General features: G+C 42.4%; 1 protein-coding gene across 13 annotated transcripts in view; it reads right to left on the reverse strand.

Moving 5' to 3' along the window:
- Positions 1 to 19,409, reverse strand: part of PTK2 (protein tyrosine kinase 2) — a 221,046-nt gene that overhangs the window by 80,304 nt on the left and 121,333 nt on the right. For all 13 annotated transcript variants that reach the window (XM_082235513.1, XM_082235524.1, XM_082235525.1 and 10 more), the window contains 3 exons: positions 11,288 to 11,367; positions 7,837 to 7,899; positions 3,788 to 3,842 (listed from right to left, as the gene is read on the reverse strand). In XM_082235513.1, coding sequence (XP_082091639.1) covers positions 3,788 to 3,842; positions 7,837 to 7,899; positions 11,288 to 11,367 — 198 coding nt within the window. The remainder of the gene's footprint in view (positions 1 to 3,787; positions 3,843 to 7,836; positions 7,900 to 11,287; positions 11,368 to 19,409) is intronic.

Genomic DNA, 19,409 nt, shown 5'->3' on the forward strand with positions numbered 1-19,409 from the left:
GTGTCTCAGACGCCATATGTCCACTAAACTGCAGTTTTCCACCATCGAAAAGAATGACTTTGGTAGCTTCCCATCCTTGTTTGCTCTATCCCTGAGTCTGTCCATCTCAAGCGAAACTACTGCATTCATATCCCCCATTAATATTATTTTTTGATCCACATAATCCATTAATTTCTCTTCTAATTTTTTAAAAAATTCGGTTTTACTTCCGTTCGGGGCATAAATCCCCACTATCAATAGCTTTTCCCCTTGCCAATTGATGTTGACCCCTATCATCCTCCCCTCCTCATCTTTGAACATTGTTTTGGCCTCTATTTTATTACTGATATACAGCACCACCCCTCTTTTTTTTACCTTATCCAAGGTTTCAAATTCATTCCCCAATCGTTTATTAATTAACACTTTTTTATGTTTCCTGGCCACGTGTGTCTCCTGGAGACAAATAATATCTAAATTTTTCCTTTTTAGACACTGTTCAATTTTATTTCTTTTCTTTTTATCATTCATACCGTTAATATTCCAATTCCAAATTTTTAAGCCCATAGCGCTTATTTTTTCCTTTGTTTTCCTTTACTATCTTCCTATCTATTCTAAGTTTCCTGAATCTTCTACTTCCTCTTCTTCCTCCTCTCCCGACCCACTCCCCTCCTCCCCCCCCCTCCTCTATCACTCTTGGTTCTCCCGGAGAGGCTCTATCAGCTTTTCCTATCTCCTGTATTTCAGCTTTAAGTTCCTTATATTTCCTGAGGAATTTCCCGGTTTCTTCGTGGTTTATCAACTTGTGTCTCTTGCCTCTATATGTAAATGATAACCCTTCCGGGAATTCCCACCTAAACTCTATCCTGTTTTTCCTCAATGTCTGCACCAATGATTTGTAAGAATCTCTTCTTTTAAGTAATCTTATTGGGACATCTTTAAAAATAATTATATAATTCCCATCTATGTTCAATCTCTTTTCTCTATTCCTTTGGAGGATCCTGTCTCTCATTTCTTTACTCTTAAATGTAATCAGACAGTCGCCTGGAAATTTCTTTACTCTTGTTGCATTGACACGCATTCTAAATGCGTTCAATATACTGTTAGCCATTTCCTCCACTGGCAAGCCCATCCATTCTGCTAACTCCTTCGTCAGTTTTTCTTTAATATTCTCATTCTGTGTCTCTGAGATCGCTCTCATCCTCAGATTCACCTCCCTCTGCCTCAATTCATTCATCGCAATAATATCTTTCATCTCTTCCTGCGTCTTACTTAGTTCCATCACTTCAGATTTAATCTTTTCTTTATCTCTTTTCATATCTCTTAACTCCATCTTTGTCTTTTTTAACCCTTCCTCTGTGAGCTGTGTCCTTCTAAATATTTCCTTAATTTGCCCCTTTAATTCATTCACAGTTTCCTCCATTTTTTTATCCAATTTTCCAATTCTATTATCCACCGATTCTAACTTATGTTCCACCTTGGTTTGGCTTTGTTTAATCTCTGCAAACATTTTCAAAATATCTGACTTAAAGTCTGCCTCCTGCTTCGAGCCTCTCCTGTCTCCTGGGGCTCCCCCGTTCGTTCCCTTCTTGCCTGTTTGGGACATCTTATACCTTTATGTTGACCCCTCTCCTCTACCGTTCTTCTCCACCAGATTTATCTATCCTAATGCCTCCCGCTGTTTCCTCACGCTCCTTTTTTTTTCTTTTTCCTTGCTTAAGATTTGCCTTTCATACCCTATTGGTTTCCTTAAAAACCAGGGTCGTTAATCAGTAACTCCCCTAAGCAGTACTCCGCAAGCCCAAAAAACAACCATTGGGGGCACTAGCTAGGCTTTAGCCACCTCACGGGAAGAGATAGATTTAGTCCTTGTTAAGTCCTCGGGGTCCCAATCCTGTCAATATCTACTTCCAATAAAGCGGTAGTGTCTCCTATAGTGTCTCCCCAAGTCAAACAGAGGTTTCCAATAAACGCAAAACTTCTTCCCTTCTCTCCCCAAGCTTGTCCAGATGCTAATTAGTCCAGTTGTCAGTTAGCCCGGGCCTTAGGCGGGCTTCAGATGGAGGGAGGAAATTAGGTAGGGAAAGGTAGGAGCTGGGGGGGGTATATGGCTAGGTTGAGAGGGGGGGAAGGGGAGCAGGAAACCGGGGGGGTTTAAGCACAGCTCATATCGGCTCCATCTTGTCCCCGAGGGTTCTCCCTGTTAGCTCCCCACTCTCGCTGGCTCTTAGGTCCGCACAGTCTCTCACTGTATCTTTAAAGTATTCTTTGGATTTCCTTAAAGCTCTAAGGGGTTATCACACTTCCTCTCGTCGTTCCCCACATGTAAGATGAGCAGTTCTCGATATAGTGCAAAGTATATAGTTCTCTATCAGACGTGGACCAACTGTCATTGTCTGGGGTTTGATCTTATTTTCTAAACCAATACTAAGTGAAGACAAAACTGCAAGCAGCTTCCTCTCAGTCTCATACATTCACATTCAGAATATTTACTCTACCCTCAAGTAGTCATTGCCCAGAAGCCGGTGACATTCAGAAATTGTACAGAACTGGGAGGAACAAATTAAATAAATCCATTCAGGCTCCTAGTAATCCACACACTCTTTTCCTTGAGGCTCACAAATTGAACACTTAATAATCTATTATAGAATTTTGCTCGGTATTGACATCAGGCTAATTAACTTCGAGTTTCCCAGACCTGATTTTTTCCCCCTTTTTGAAGAAAAGGATAGCATTCACCCATCTCCAGTCTTCTGGCAACTCATGTGATCTCCAAGAATTCTCAATTAACAGTCACTGGTTCTGAAACACCTGCGAGCTACTCCAACACCCTTGGAGGCAATTCATCTGGCCCTGGAAACTTGAACTCCTTCAACGTTGCTAGGTGCTCTCTAACAGCTTCCTTACCTAACCTGAGGTTGAACACAATTCATCTTGTTGGAGAAGACAGAGGTGAAATAGGAAATGAGTAATTCTAACCCTCTCTTCATCTTTGGTTAATAATTCCTTAAACAGAAGACCTACCAGCTTCTTTGTCCTTCTACTTTATCTAAACATAACCAAAGAAGCCCTTTCTCAAGTCTCAGCTCTTTCTGGATTTTAGCCTTCCTGATACCTTACATCCTTAAAGATCTAAGCTACTCATTGTACTCATCCTTCTGCCTCCTGTACATATCCTTTCCAAAAATCTCGGCTCATCAGCATTAGCTCTCTGTGCAGTCACACAAACTTATTTAGATGTCTTCTGTTTTTCCTCCTAACAGGTATAGTTTGCCATTGTGCCTTCAGTATTCCACACTTCCCAATATCCCATCCCTCTTGAGTTCCCTCAGAATTTCTAGCCATTCCGAGAAATTCCTCAAGTCTGCTTTCCAAAAATCCAGGTTACCTGTCCAGCTATGTCCAGTTTACACATACATTGTTATCACAAATTCCAAGGTAACACAGTCATTTTCACCCCAAGCTTCTTGCCATGTGTACTTGCCAGCTGGTCTCAGTTGGTAAGAATTAGATAAAGAATAGCAGTTCCCTGTATTCCCTCCTCCACCTCCTGAGAGATGAAACTGACAGCAAAACAAGTCAGGAATTTGTTCAATATGCCTATGTCTTTTTTTGCTTGTACCACATTCCCTTGGGCCATTTTCAAGATTGTAAGCCCCTGAGCTTGTCTTGTCCTCTCATGTGTTTTGAAATGCCATGAAATGGGCAATACTAAATAAATATATAAATGTGCACTTTGAGGGGCAGGAGATGGAATGATCAACACACACCATCCAACTACTTCCAGAATCTGAATAGAACATACAATTACCTTTACTGAATCCAACAAACTCTTCGGGAAAAATCTTTTTAAGCCCACATCTTTCCTGAAATAATCAAAGCAATAGTTAGTCATGTTTATGAGAAGTGTTGTACTTGGACAGGATTTTGTGACTGATCAAACAAATACATTACCCTAATACAGATTTTGGGATTTGTGTGCCTTGTTCATGTAAATCAACAATAAAATCAAGAGGAAATATGCAGGGGTGTGTGTGTGTGTGTGTGTGTGTGTGTGTACACACACACACACAATGTGTGCTAATAAACAAATCAAGGAAGAATTCATAAAAATCAGTCAATTAAAAAAACCTTTTCAACATTGTTTATATATCATTTTAAACAGTTCTTTTATAAACGTCTAGTTGGGAAGCAGACTACTTAAAAAAAACCCAAAAAAACCTCTTTCAGTTCCAAAACATTTAACAATTTCCTTATTTACTGTATCTATAAGGCAAATACACCAAGCAGAAGCAACTTGCATTGGTAATAGACAAAACAAACTTTTATTACTTGGTGACTATATTTGAAGCTTTGTGACACTAGCCCAATCTGCTAATCTCTAAATGTGAGAAATAATGTGCAAGTTCATCAGCAATCATTTAAGTGGCAATTGTACTGGATGTATATATATACAAACTGAGGGAAAGTTCCCCTTTATCATTCATATATATGTGTATGTATATGTTCACACACACACACACACACACACACACACACACACCTCCCCCTCTCCTTTTGACACTTGGGAAAGGGAGCCTCCTTTTGCCTAATTTTATTCTGAATAGTGGGCCCAAACTTGGGATGTTTCAGGGATCACTACCTCAGTGTTTCCCAACCGGTGTTCCGCGGCACACTAGTGTGCCGCGAGACGTTGCCTGGTGTGCCGTGGGAGGGAGGCGGGCGAGTCGGGCGGCGAGAGGCGGGGCGGCGGCGGCGAGGAGAGGCCGCCCAGCGCGGGGCTCTCGCCGTCTGCCTGCCTGCGTGGCGCTGACGTCACGGGGCTGTAACGTGCCCCACATAGGCACACGCGGGGCGGCGAGCGAGCTCCCTCCCACATCCCATCGCCGCTCGCTTCGGCCAGCCTACTGGGCTGTCGCAGGCGGAAGGCCTGCGCATGCGCGAGGTTTTCGTGCCTTCAGGATTCCCTTCACGCCTTCCTCCTCCTTGAGAGCGCGGGAAGCGGCAGCGCGAGACCGGCGTTGAGCCTGGTAGGTATTGCGCTTGCCAAGGCAGCCATTTGGGAAATGAAAACTTGCAAAGCAAGCAACCAGTTCAATCTGAAGTACGTGTATGCTTAATATCCTGTATCTGAAACCTGTTCTACCCCCTCCCCCACACTTGGTGCCATTTTCATCTACACATGCAGCAGAGTAAGTTGACCCAGAATAGTACCAATTCAGATGGCAGATGGGAGAATGACAGTGCTGAATGCTTTCCCATGTAGAACAGTCCCTGCAAATAAAAACCTAGCATATTTGGAAGAGGGATGCTAGCCTAACCATTACCTTCTATGCTGTTACTATTTTTTAATATATTTTTTTACATAAGTAAAAAGTGACCTTTCCCCATCTGGCATGGTGGCGTGCCTCGAGATTTTTTTCATGAAACAAGTGTGCCTTTGCCCAAAAAAGGTTGGGAAACACTGCACTACCTAATGCACAACTGGATGTGGACTCAATTCTATACAGGCTGTATTTAGAGATGTCAGATGCACAAAGCCAGCTACCATTTAGCGGAATCATTTGCATTTGATTGTAGGCCTCTTTAAAAGAGAAAAGAAAAAAGACCCTGCTAAAAATCTTTCCCCAAAACATATAAGATTAACGGCAGCAGAACATTCTCCTTTGCAGCTACAAGCACAAGTGTCTGCAGGGATGCTAAACTGGGGAAGAACGTGATAAAACATTCATAAATATTAAGTCCTTTGATGTATTTCTTCTCAGATGCAAACTGCATGCAGTTTATCTTCCTATGTAGGATTAGATAAATCCGACAGTCTACATGACATGCAAGAGAACTCCAAGAGGGATTGCACTGCACATCTTGGAAATATTTACAAAGAAAATATCTCACATTACCGCCACCTTAATGTTATTACCGTACATTGCTTCCGTGTATTGGTATGAACAATATTTTACAGTTTTATAACAGTTTTTGCATCATCCTTAACAGCCTTCAAGCTCTGCTTGTAGAGGTATCTGGCTGGCTATGATAGAAGCTTGGCTTACTGCAGGAGCTCACTGATAAAACATAACACATAAATATTTAACAAACAAATAAATATTATTTGTTTTTGGTTGGCCTGTGGACTAGATGGGCCTCTGGCCTGATCTACTCTAGTTCTCCAATCTGTTAAGGTCATCTTGAACCCCGATTCTGCTTCTACAGCATTAGCTACCTCTCCACGTTTGATGTCATCTGCAAATTTGATGACCATCCCCTCAATTCCTTCATCCAAGGTGTTTATAAAGGTGTTGAACAACGACGGCCACAGGACAGAACCCTGCAGCACCCCACTTGTCACTTTTTCCAGGATGACGTGGAACAGTTAGTGAGCACTCTTTGTGTTTGGTCAGTCAACCAGCTACAAATCCACCTAACAGTTACCTAGTCCACATTTTCCCAGCTTCTCTGCAAGAATATTATGGGGGACTTTGTCAAAAGTCTTACTGAAATTAAGATACACTGCGTCCAATGCATTCCCCTGATCCACCATCAAAAAAAGAAATTAGATTTGTCTGGCATTACTTGTTTTTCAGAAACCCATGCTAGGTATTAGAAATCACAGCATCCTTTTCCAAGTGTTCAGAGATGTACCGTCTAGGACCTTTCCTGGTATCAATGTCAAGCTGACAGGTCAGTTGCTGCTGTGGCTGCTATTTTTACTAAGTTTCTATACTGTCCTTCATCCAAGGATCACAGGGTGGTTTACAATATTAACACCCCCCAAAAAAAAAATAACAAACAAAAACAGCAATCCCCCCTCTCTCCTCCAGTTGCCCTCTTAAATTAGGTATCAATTTCAAAATGAGCTTGTAAGGAATAATTAGTTTATATATTGGTAGGACATAGCAGTGGACACTGAAGGCATACCTAACTCTACAGACTTTGAAAGGTTGGTGGTTCTTCCATTTATATAGCACTTCTAACGTTGCAATTGTCATTGCCTTTTGCTTTCATAACAGATTCTACAAACCCTCAAATAGCATTGAAGCTGAATGTTGCCCATCTGTTTTACACTTATACCCTCTCGTGCCTTTCTGCTTTCTATTGGGTCTTTAGTAGGGAAGTCTTTTCACTTCCTAGAAAACTTGCTATTGCACTTAGCCACTAAGTTCATGAAAGAAAAACTGCCCTTTAATGGGCTGTAGCAATGCCAATTGTCTTTTTGGAATTGGATGCAAAGCTCCTCAAGCTCTCTGTTGAAATTTGGCTAGAAGCCACATTTTCACAGTTTGCCTAGGTCAATATTCCAGCTTTTAATGATGAGTAACTCAAGTCTGGAGCACATGCTGGGCAGTTTGTGATTTTGCTAACTTCATTGTAACTTAGTACAGGGGAAAGGAAAGAAAGGGAAAACAAAGCCACCGATTATATAATTCCAGAATCTGCTAAGTAATTAAAGACTCTAAGTAATTTAGTCCCGTGACTGATTAATCTAATCACAAACAGAAAATCCATTTTATACAAAGCACTGCTAAATCTGTAGGACTAGACCGGCTGATCCCAGATGCATTAACAGAATGCAGATGATTGAAACCACTATGATACTGCAGATCAGCAGGTTTAAACTATGAAGAATCGAATTTGTCTTGGTCAGACAGAAGCTGATGAGCTCTTGCCTCCTCAATAGGTTCAGAGGTCTGAAATTTATTAGGTTTTACGATTTCCCATTTTATCTTAATTAAAGAAATAACAGCAGACTTCGTATCATGGCCTCCCCGTGAAGAGTGGCAGTAATGCAGCTTCTAATGGAACTTATCCTCTTTCTCCTAAGCAAGAGACGACTCAGGCCTGGAACTGAAATGATATACTTACTCTAATACTTCATAGTTTGACTTCTTATCTAACGCATTGCCTCTCATCTCCCAGTATGATCTCCTGAAATCAGCACAGACACAAAACAAAAACACCTTGAGTAAATACTTGTCTGGGCAAGCACAAGATAAGCCATCAGTGCACATAAAAGTATCTCAGCAACTTGACTAATAGAAACCTACTGCTGTTTAAATGATGAACATGCAAGAGCTGAATTTGTCATAATAATGCTACTAAATCCTCTCGCAGATTAAGGGAGTCACAGAATACACACTTACCATACCCCAATCACCTGAGGAGCATTTTCAAGGTGTGATATCACAACTGTGCCCATCATTAATCCCAGGACAAACCCAAAGCACTGCTACAGGTGCCCTCTGTTTGTGACTTACAGGCATCTATTACCCACCTTTTATTGCTATAACATCGAACAACAGAATATGCTTTCCATGAAGCGACTCAAATAGATTTACATATGAGATAGTTATTTTCAAGACTTACTCTATTTTTTTCTAATATTTTTAACCATTATACTTGCGTTGTACATTAATCTAAGCTGCATGCATAGTAGAAAAACATAGCACCATCCTCCTGCAGCTGAACCCCTGTGTTATGGGAGAGGCATATTGGAGTTTCCGAATCCTTTCAAATTAACTCAAGCCAGCACTTCAATATATACGGCTCTTCAAAGTGCTGAATGTCCAGCCTCTGGCCACTGGAAACCTTACTCAATTTTTGTTGGACTTTTCACTTTTTAGTTTGTTTTGTTATACATCTGCAATCACAAGGGCTTGTGATTCAAAAAGATCAAGTTCCTTGTCTCAAACCATATTATATGCTTGTGATGAAAATTTAAATCCTCAGCCACCTTCTCACCCAAACATTTCTTTAAACTTGCAATTTTGACAGCGCTGAGCTGCCATGTACCAGCTATCATTATTCTTGGCCAGCAAGAGCATTTGCAACAATGGTGTAATTCAAAATTACTGCTCAACATTTGCTTTTCTCTCCCTATTACTCTGTCGCTTGATTTACCACTAATTTCTTATTGATTGTTACTTTTTCTGAGTCTTGCTGTGCAAGACAATAGCAGAACTAAAGCAACTGTCTCAACAAAAAGACCTTGAACAACAGTTATATGCTTGGGGAATTTTCATCAGCTATTGTTCCGAAATCTCTCTTGTCTCTCTCTCTCTTCGTAATCTGAAAGAGTTTATTAACATGCTAAAAATTATTGCGCTTTGTAAAATAGGAGGAGACTACAAAATGCTGTTTAGGGTTGGTATCCCAGCAGGACTGGGTTGGGCTGGGCTTAGGCTGAGCCCTTCATAGCTCCAGCCTTCATGCGTGTTCTACAGCCTTCCTGGTATGATATTGGGCTCAGTTCCACAGCATTCAGCTGAAGAGGAAACATAAGCTTAGTGACAGTGGTGGGGGGAAATGCATACAGAGCAGCTCTCCAGCCACAGGCTTCCCAGCCCTTTCTGATGGTGGCAGGGATTAAACCTGGACCTTTTGTATGCAAAGTACAGGGGCGTCTTACCAATAGAGGCTAGTGCCACTGGGCGCCATGTTCTGGAGGGCGCCAGGGAAGAGGTGGAGGCTGGATGCTGAGCTTCCTGGCATCAGCTTGCCACCCTCGCCTGCCTCCACCATGCTGTGCCGAAGCAGTGCTGTGCCCAGAGCCTCTGTCTGCTGTGGCCACCGCGGCACAAAGTGGCCAGCTGAGCTGGGAGGCACCGCGTCCAGCCTCTGCCTCTTCCCCGACGGAGGAGCCACCCTTCAGCTGCTGCCAGCCTCCTCCAGCCCCGCCGGCAGCCCCATCCTCCCTAAAAATCTCTGGGATACGGGGAGGGGAGCGCCGGAGGGAGCTTTGCACCACGGCGCTGGATATGCTTAGGACGTCCCTCACAAAGTATGCACTGTCCCACTGAGCTGCAGCCCTTCCCTACATTTCCGCAGTTCTATAATATGCATTCACATATCTGGAGACAAAAATATAGCTTGGCTCTGTAGATGTCTAACCAAACCAAATGTCCAGCTATGAAGCTCAGAAGGCAGGCAGAACCAGACACTTAGCAGCCGTGCTGTTGGCAGAAGAAGGTGGTGGTGTCTCCATTGCAAAGGAAATTCCCTGGATGGTAGGAAAGCCAGCCCCATTCCACGCATCCCTGCTGTATTTCCACTGTGGGGATAGCCAGTGACCTAGTCTGATTCCAAAGGCAACCCCACTGGAGGTGGAGACAAATCTGAATAATATTCTGACCCCTCGGTGCAGAGTCAGAGCTATATATAAAGATTTATGTTTACAGAGTGGGCCATGGAGAAAATGAGACTCCAGATAAAGGCTCCCTGAGCTGTGGCTGATCCCTGTGAAAAGGAAGGGTCACATAACCTATGTGGGGCATACTGAACAGGAGGGGCTCCATAACTCGCACTATAATCTCAAGTAAGTGCTTGCTGCTTTAAGAATATAAGAAACCACCCTTGCTCTCACAGTAGCCAACCAGATGCTTATGGGAAACCTGCAAGAAGGAAATGAGTACAACGGTGCTCTTCCCACTTGTGATTCCCAGCAACCGATTATAAAATACAAGAGCATGACTTTGTGCTCGCAAGAGTGAGAATGTGTATTTGTGAAAGAAAGAAGATTTGTAGCTCTGGCATGGCACCTGGATAATTTATTAAGAGACAACTCATGAAAAGGGACCACAACATCTTTGCCAGTATTCTGCTTTTTAAAAAGGCCACCAAAGCAACTTGGATGCCTGACAGTCTCCAAAGCCCATTGCTCAGATCTAGGGCACACAATATCCCCTCGACTGAGCTTCAGGCTCAGGCGGGTAGCAGAAAGGCAACAGAAAGGCAAAAAAATCAGCTTCAGATCGGAGACATTAAGACAGATGACAGCAAGTCTCCCCCCCCCCCAATGAACTCCAAATATTCAAAATATTCAAATATTCCAAATATTTTTACAAGAGTAAAAAATATGTTTGGATTCACTTCTCTCTGTTTCTCTATTTCTCTCTATAGAAATTTTTTACACTTTATAAGTATTGGACAATAAGTTAAGGAAGAGGCAACAGCAATATTCCTAATTCAACTCTTCATGATTTGTAAATGTGGGTTGATGAAACATTGTCCCACAGTAAATGTATTTGTATTGCCTTACTTTCAATACTGTGGCTAATTTCTAACCATTTGAGTTAAGCTTGTGTGAACTGAGCAGAAGCGACATAAAAATGCCACTAACTGGGAGTTAGGGGAAGGGGAAATCTGTAAATTTAAAAGCATTACAATTGTATTACACCAAACACTATAGGTTCTAAAAAGACTTTTAAGCAAACCCTTTAAAAAAAAACCAATTTTCATATCAATCAGGGTATCCAGAACAAGGGAAATTGCTCAGCTTATAAAAATTTGAATAAATATGTAAAAAATATTGCCTTACCGGATTTCAAGGCAACCTAGCTTCAAGGCAATTTCCTGGTCCACCTGGTCTGCTATTTCTACCATATAGTCATTTTTCACCTAAAGTAAAACAAAGAGGAATGTGTCATATATAAGAACAGTATCAATGACATCAAATATACTTTCATTCAAATATTATGTTCACTGCAAGTTTCAATACTTTTCCAAGCAAATTTCATCAGTCTGCTTTGGAGGTAAATTATTCTCAAGCTCCAAGCAATCTTTTCCATGAGTAATGAAGAGCAGATTTGTTCATTAAAAGGTGGGGGTGGGTGGGTTGAGGAGTAGGGTGAGGAAAAGAATTCTAGTTTCTTGTGCAACATCCAAAGAGGGATACTGTGCATTTCCCTTGTAGAGAGAGTAGCTGAGCAATATTCCTGAATCTGAAAATGTACACATGCACAACTGGCAAGACATGAGACTCTTGATTTCAAACATTAACCAAGAAAAAGCAAAAAGAGGGAGTGTGTATCACTCCTGCTTGCCTTTCAATCGCATACCTCCAAAATGTGAAGTTGCCTGTAGTGATGTGGTATTTCTTATTGTGGATTCGTATTTTTTTCTAGATTTATTGCATTGTTTTTATGGAAATGGTTGCAAACTGCCCTAGAATTCTCAATGAAATGTGCTGTGCAAATAACTGATAGATAATGAATTTATTGCACACATGCTCCCCATAGCTTTACTACAGGCATTAGGGAGGCTGTAAAAGTTGAACTTCCAAAAAAAAAAAAAATCACTTGAAGGAGAAGATAGATGCTCATCTAAGCAATGGCCTGGTTTGCTCACAACACTGGTTTGCTCATAACACTCATAAAACTTTTAATTGTGTAATGACAAACTGTGTTCTGAAACCATGGTTCAGTGTTGACTTTCCTTTGTTGCAAGAATGGCCTGGTGTTATTTGTGAACCCAACACCCTTTTTCAATCGTGGCTTGCTTGGACACTGTGTAACCTCAGACGCTTGCCAGTCTACAAAGACATGAGGCAAGAGCAGCTGGAAAACCAAACCAATTTTGAGGACACAACCCATGGTTTTGTTTCACCGTCACTATGTGGGAGAACTCATAATTACCTCAGTTTGTGAAACAAACCATGGCCAGGATTTGCCAAGGAGAGTCCTGGAGCTGACTCTCCACACAAGAGGGTCAAGAACAGATACAATAATAGTCATCCAATTCCCCCCACCCAGTAAATAAATAAAGGTTGGTAATTAAAAATATAATTTATCCCCAAATGAAATTCAGACCTCCTTGACTGAGATGTATACTTTAATGGCAATAATTAACATTAGCACATGACTATCACTGGACATTTAAACAGCTCTGTTAGAAAGAAGAATGATTAATAACAGCCAACGTTGTGAACAGCTGGGTAAGCAGAGATAACCTACATGAAAACTTAATTTTTATCAATACTTAGGGCTAATAGGGCTTTTCATCTTAAAAACACTTAAAGTTTATAGATAACAAATCAGAGCTTAACAGAATTACACTGAAAGCTTGGCATTTTTTCTGCACTTATTGGTGGATATTTACTTGATTCCCAAAAATGATTGTGAGCTTAATATCTACTAATTAGAACTGCTGTTCAATTACATTAATTTTATAATGATATACTTCCCCAGGAAGCTAGTATATTAATTTAAAACCCTTGCAAAGCTGCTTTACAAAAAGAGCCTTTTACATTAATCAGATCAACATGCTGATTTTAATTAATGTAGTATTTCCCCTTGAATTATATGGCTCTTTTCACAAAATTCAAGAGTTGCCCATTGCACCACCGTTCTTCACTATTAAATCACTCGCTTTAATGGAAAACTCAATTTTAAACTTCCCAAAATAATATGGACAATCAATGTGTGTTCACGTACAACAACATTTTCTTTCTTATTTCTTTTTAATAACATTCACTGGTTGGTATGCAAGGATAGTTTTCATGGTCAGAATCATAGTACACGAAACCTTCAGCCAAACATTTAGACACCTTGTGTTGTATATTCCCTCATAATCAGAAAGAGGAAGCAAAGTAAAAAACCAAATAAGAGTGCCATGGGCAAAACCACAGTCCAGCAGAATACATTTTATTTATGCCTTTCATATCTTCCTTTCCTCCAAGGAGTTCAAGGTGGCATACATGGTTCTCCCCTCCTAATTCTTCCTCACAACAACCCTAAAATGTAAGTTAGGCTGAGAGGCAATGACTGGCCCAAGGTCACCCCTGGCATAGTGGGGATTTGAGCTCTGGTCTCTCAGGCCCTAGTCTGAAACATTCTAACCAACCCCTGGCTCCCTTTTTCTGTACAGTCATACCTCTTGTTACATTTGCTTCATGATACGTTTTTTCAGGTTGCGTCCCGCGGCGACCCGGAAGTACTGGAAAGGGGTACTTCTGGGTTTCGTCACTCGCGCATGTGCAGACACGCAAAATGACGTGACGCGCATGCTATGTACAGAAGCGGTGAATCGCGACCCGCACATGCACAGACGCGGGGTGCATTCCTTTCAGGTTGCGAACGGGGCTCCGGAACGGATCCCGTTCGCAACCAGATGTTCCACTGTACTGTAGCTTTTTTATACTAAATGTTTGACAATATGGGGAAATGCACTTTGTGCTTCACTTGGGTTTTTAAATTATCACAGAAGGCCTCTCCTTAAATTGCATACTCAGATTCAATAAGAAAGCACTATCTATGGACTTCTTCCTACAGTGGCAGACTTGGGGCTCTCAAATTTCAGCAGTGCCCTTGGGTGACCCAAAAATTCAGGGGCCCCCCTTCCCCTTCATTCTACAGCGCTCCCTTGCAGTGCCCTTTTGGCTCAGCACCTAGTGCAGGCAAACTGGTCACGTTCCCCTAAATCTGCCTCTGCTTCATACATGACTTGTACTTCCATTGCTTGTGTCTCTTAAAATATTTACCATTCACTTCCAAAACCAAGGTGCTAGCCTTTTTGGCACATGAGCCACAGAGGGAACACAAAATATAAAAGAGTGCCACACTAATTCATATTAGAATGAAAACCTCAGCATCCCTTGACCACTTCGGAGTGGTTTGTCTCAGGGAACAGACAAGAGGAGAGGCAGGCAAAAGGGAAGGTCCAAAACCATGTGCTCTCCTGCTCCTGTTACAGAAGTGTCACAGTCTACATGTCCTGTACCACTTAAGGCAACCTTGCTACAGGTTGGCCACCCAGCCACAAATGCCTCTTCCTCCCCAGGCAATCTATTCCTTTCCATGCCAGACTTCCTGGTCTAATAGTCCATGCAAACTTATCTGCTGCTCCCAATGACCATGAGAACACAACCGTGACTGCTATATGCCTCTGCCCCCATATTTCACATGTATGCTCATGTTCTCTTTTGGGTTCATCACTCAATAGTGCTTCAGTCTCTCTCTTGACTACTCGTGCTTTCCTCCCCACCTTCATATGATGTCTAATGTTGCATTTGATCTTGAACCACTAGGAATTTTAAGAAGCGCAGAAAAGCGTTGTTTTAGGAAATGTTCTTGGGTTCGCTTTGAGTTAGCAGTGCATGGAAAAGGTCACACACAAGCCCCAGAAACACTATTTCCAGTCTTAAGAGAATGCAAAGAAGTAAAAATAAAAGCAAACACTGTACAACTGTACCCTATTGAAAAAGCATTTTGAATACAAGATGCTCAGTCAAGGAGAAGATGAAATGTGCAATCACCTCAAAAGCTCTAAAGTGCTCTAGCCTTGGTGAAGTGCATCAAACCAGCCAAGCAAATACACCTAGATCACAACTCTGAATTCTTCCTTGGATACTACACATCCAGGAAACAATTTCCCCCTTAACACACATGGAAAGGAACAGTAAGAATGCTACCTCTTATCTGAATATAAAGCCAACTGCCCTAGCATACTGCTATATCTTATACATTTCTCTAACTGCAGTCTACTGCAGCATCACAGTTTCTCTCCTCGCCCTCCAAATCCCTGAATCTCCCCCAAAAAGAAACTTTTTAAAAGATTAAAGCAACAAGTAACCATACACACAATAATTTCTTAAGCAAAAAGCAAACACTGGTGGGTGAATGAGCACATGCTGGTTTCAGCCAAGCATATTGCAACCATTTCCTATTATACTGGGCTCTATTTTTGATCCTTTAGATTTCCATCTCTTCGGGGAATAAACTCTTGTTTCTTCAGAATCAAGAACTGGGGCAACAATGCACAGCAGCAGTACAGTACCCAGAAATTAAGACTTTCTAGAGAAGGTATCACAAACAAGAAATTAGCAATTTTCAGTTGCCTTTAGCAGGTAACATATATTAAGGGCCCTATGGACACCAATTGGACTTTAATGTTGTTTTGCTAGATATACTTGACAGATTAATTTAGGGCATCCATTTTTATATTTTGCATATTGGTAATGCTGTAATTTTTGAGACTGTAACCTACTTTGTGAAGTTTTTTTCTTCTTCAAAAAGTAGGGTTCAAACCTACCAAATAAACAAACAGAAATCCATAACCCATATCAATGGAATAAAATAGATTTAGTATATTTTATTATTTATTATTTTTAACAAACAGAAGAATCAAATAAACCAAACAATAGTAACTGATAAGATAACCAGCTCAGCTAATGTTTGTGCTTTTACAGCATTAGTGATTTTATTTGCTTCACAGGGTTTAAATAAATTTATTATGTTCTTTCCAAGTGAAAAGTTCAATGTATTTCAATTTTTCCAGAAGCACTTCCTTTAGAAGGTGAGGCAGTGATTTTTTTTGTTTGTTTCATCAAAAGTAGTTTGATCTTCATGCTGTTTTTAACTATAGTGTAGCTTTGAAAGCGGGACGCAGGTGGCGCTGTAGGTTAAACCACAGAGCCTAGGACTTGCTGATCAGAAGGTCAGCGGTTCGAATCCCCGTGATGGGGTGAGCTCCCGTTGTTCGGTCCCAGCTCCTGCCAACCTAGCAGTTCGAAAGCATGTCAAAGTGCAAGTAGATAAATAGGTACCCCTCCGGCGGGAAGGTAAACGGCGTTTCCGTGCGCTGCTCTGGTTCGCCAGAAGCGGCTTAGCCATGCTGGCCACATGACCCGGAAGCTGGATGCCGGTTCCCTCGGCCAATAAAGCGAGATGAGCGGCGCAACCCCAGAGTCAGCCATGACTGGACCTAATGATTAGGGGTCCCTTTACCTTTAGCTTTGAAAGCAAGTCCACAAAAGTTACTAGCCTGCAACAACAACAAAATTATTAGCCTGCCAACAAACTGAAGAGAGTGGAGCTTCATCCTTCCTGCAACAGTCCTCTGCACATTTCTGTACTGGGTGCAGGAGAGAGAAACAGAGTGCTCCATCTTTCTTCTGCCATCCTGCTCCCTCATGAACATGATGGAATCCTTTCTCGCCGATGGCTACCAAGCTAGGTTTGTTGTAACGGTTGCCTTGCTGCTCCTTCACTGTACTGCCGTGACCACAATTTTTGACTTTGAAGCTAATTGAACCTTATTACCAAAACATTTCCTCCTGTGGGTGCTTCATTGACTTCATTCTTCATCTCAAGATCTCCTTGAGCTTTTCAATGACGGGGGGAGGGGGGAGAGCGCAACCCCTGTAATGGAGTCAGTCCCTTTTTCGATTTCTAGCTTACTAGAGTCAATGCCCTATTTGATTACAGAGTGACAACACCTCAAGTGCATCCTTCCTTGCTGTTCCTCAAGTGTTAGCATCTGGAGATAACCACATCCCACTGGTTTTCTCTGTTCTACCCAAGCTTCCAAATGTCTTGGGCAAGTAATCAGTTCAGATCCAGGAAAGATACCAACTGGAATAAAAATCTGTGAACTTTTTTATAAGGTCTTTGACAGGTGCGAAGAAACTCGTAGAAAAGGCACCTGTTTGATATGCAGTGGAAAGGCGTGCCAAAGTGTAGGAGATGCCACACTAAAGGTCCAATTCCGACAATGTGCAAAAGGGACCTCCTGATAGCATGGTATCCATAGGGTGCCCTCTCCTGCAGAGCAGAGTGATCAGCTGGGTATGTAGGTGGTGAAACAATCTGGTCCCAAGCTGTATAGGGCTTTGTACACAAATACCAGCACTCTGAACCTAGCCTGGGAGTTAGCTGGCAGCCAGTGCAATTCCTTATTCAGGAATACTGTTCGTAACTGTGATGTTCACTAATCACCCTGCTGCAACTACAACAGCAATTTGCTGCTCAGATGATAAGAGCACTTCGTGCCCCAAAGACTATTGCTGTGTGCTAAACTTTCTTCCATTGACTAAGGTTAAATATAGAACATTCATGAAGTCCAGGAAATATGGGTAAGCCAAAACTTCAATCTGCCAGAGATGCTAAAGCAGCAATTCCCAAACTCTGTGCTAGGGCACAATAGGATGTGGCGAGAACTGCTAGATAGGCATGAGAAGTAATTAAATTATTTAAAAGATTCTGAGAATCTGGAATGATACACTCACAGAGGGAGCTACTTGCTGCATCTCTGCATGATTTACTGCTTTGGCCTTAATTTCTTCAAATCAGTCTCTGTCTGATTTGAGCGAGCAATTGTGCAGCATGATTGTATCAGGTGGTGACAGCATCACTCCTAGTGCAAAAATGCAGCTAATTGCCTGCACTTGGAGGAAGCATGACCTGAATACTGATTCATGAAGAAGCACAGGGTGAGGGTCCTAAGAAGGTGAACAGTTCATACTTTTAAGAGGGAAGACTGCACAAATAAATACACAGAAATAGCTTGGGTCTCAGACATCTGGAAACCACTGATTTATTAGTTAAATATGTTCATATACAGCAAAGGTTGCTGTGCACAGAAGACACCAGGGAAGCCTTCCTCAACTTGGTGACCTTCAGAAGTTGCTGGACTACAATTCCCATCAGCCATAGCCAGAATGGACAGCATGATGGGAATTGTAGCCCTAAACAACTGGTGTGCACCAGGTTGGGGAAGACTATTTGAGATCATGCACTTGTTTTCTTCTTTTGTGGTTCGAGGACCCGACCCCCGCGAAGTGAAATGAAGACATCAGGACACGTGATATAAGGTTGATGGGCTAGAAAAGGCCACAACTTTATTGATTACAGCAATGAAAAGGTATTGGCTTAGGCATTGGATCAAAACAAGTGGGTTTATTCACCAGTAGGTGGAGCCTGTTGATGCTAATCCAACTATAGGCTCACCCCTGCTGTCACCGAGGGTCGTGCCATGGCCTCCCGCCAAGCAGGCATCGGACGGAATACACGACCCCCAGATTCCTTTAACAGAATACCCCTAAAAATTGAAGGCATAGGCGATGGCCACACCTAGCACTTCGACACACCACAACACATTATTCCAATGCCTAACCTACCCACCAATACCAGAAAAGTTGTGACGATTGCTACGAGGTAGGCGAAAAAACCAAAAAGCCTAATGCCAAATGGAAAAACTCCTACCAGGCCCCCCGGGCAACCAGGGCAACCAACCTAAGGTCCATAGCAAGGCCAATGGCCTAAGCCCTAACTAAAAGGGAGTGGAGGGTGGGTGACTCACGACGGGGCGACGACGAGGAATGAGGCCAGGGAGAGGCTGGCGCTGCAGCAAAAGGCTGCTGAACACGCCCCCTCCGCGGCACCTGGTTGGGTGGCCACCGGGGGGGGCGTGAGCGCCAGCCAGGTGAGCTGGAGGCAGGGGGCCACGCCCCCTGTTGGGCGGTGCTCGGGCTCCCGACCACAACCACTCCCCTCTCTTTCAGGGAGGAGAGTCTTTGTCATTGGGGGTGCTTGAGCAAATACATTAACTATGGCCCACTTTACAGCTTTGGAATCTGAACCTTCATATTGGAAAACAGTTCCTAAGGACTCTTGGTTGGTTCTCAGTTTCAAAAATCGCACATCATAATCTGTGAATCTAGGAGCTAGATTCTGAGAGAGTTGGTGACTGCTCCCCAAAACCTTTATTTCACCATGCAGACATTATGGCAGAAGGCAGCTACAGGAACTGGTGAGACTGCAAGTTTGCAGACACTGCCTCAGAGCAGTAAACGACAAGAACTGCCAGTTCAAAAGCTCAATCAGAATTTCCAAATCCCTGTTTATTGTTGACATCTAAAATAGCTGAGGGCATTTGGAAGGGAG

Source organism: Podarcis vaucheri (genome assembly GCF_965113315.1).
Source record: "Podarcis vaucheri genome assembly, chromosome: 8".
Classification (NCBI taxonomy): Eukaryota; Metazoa; Chordata; class Lepidosauria; order Squamata; family Lacertidae; genus Podarcis; species Podarcis vaucheri.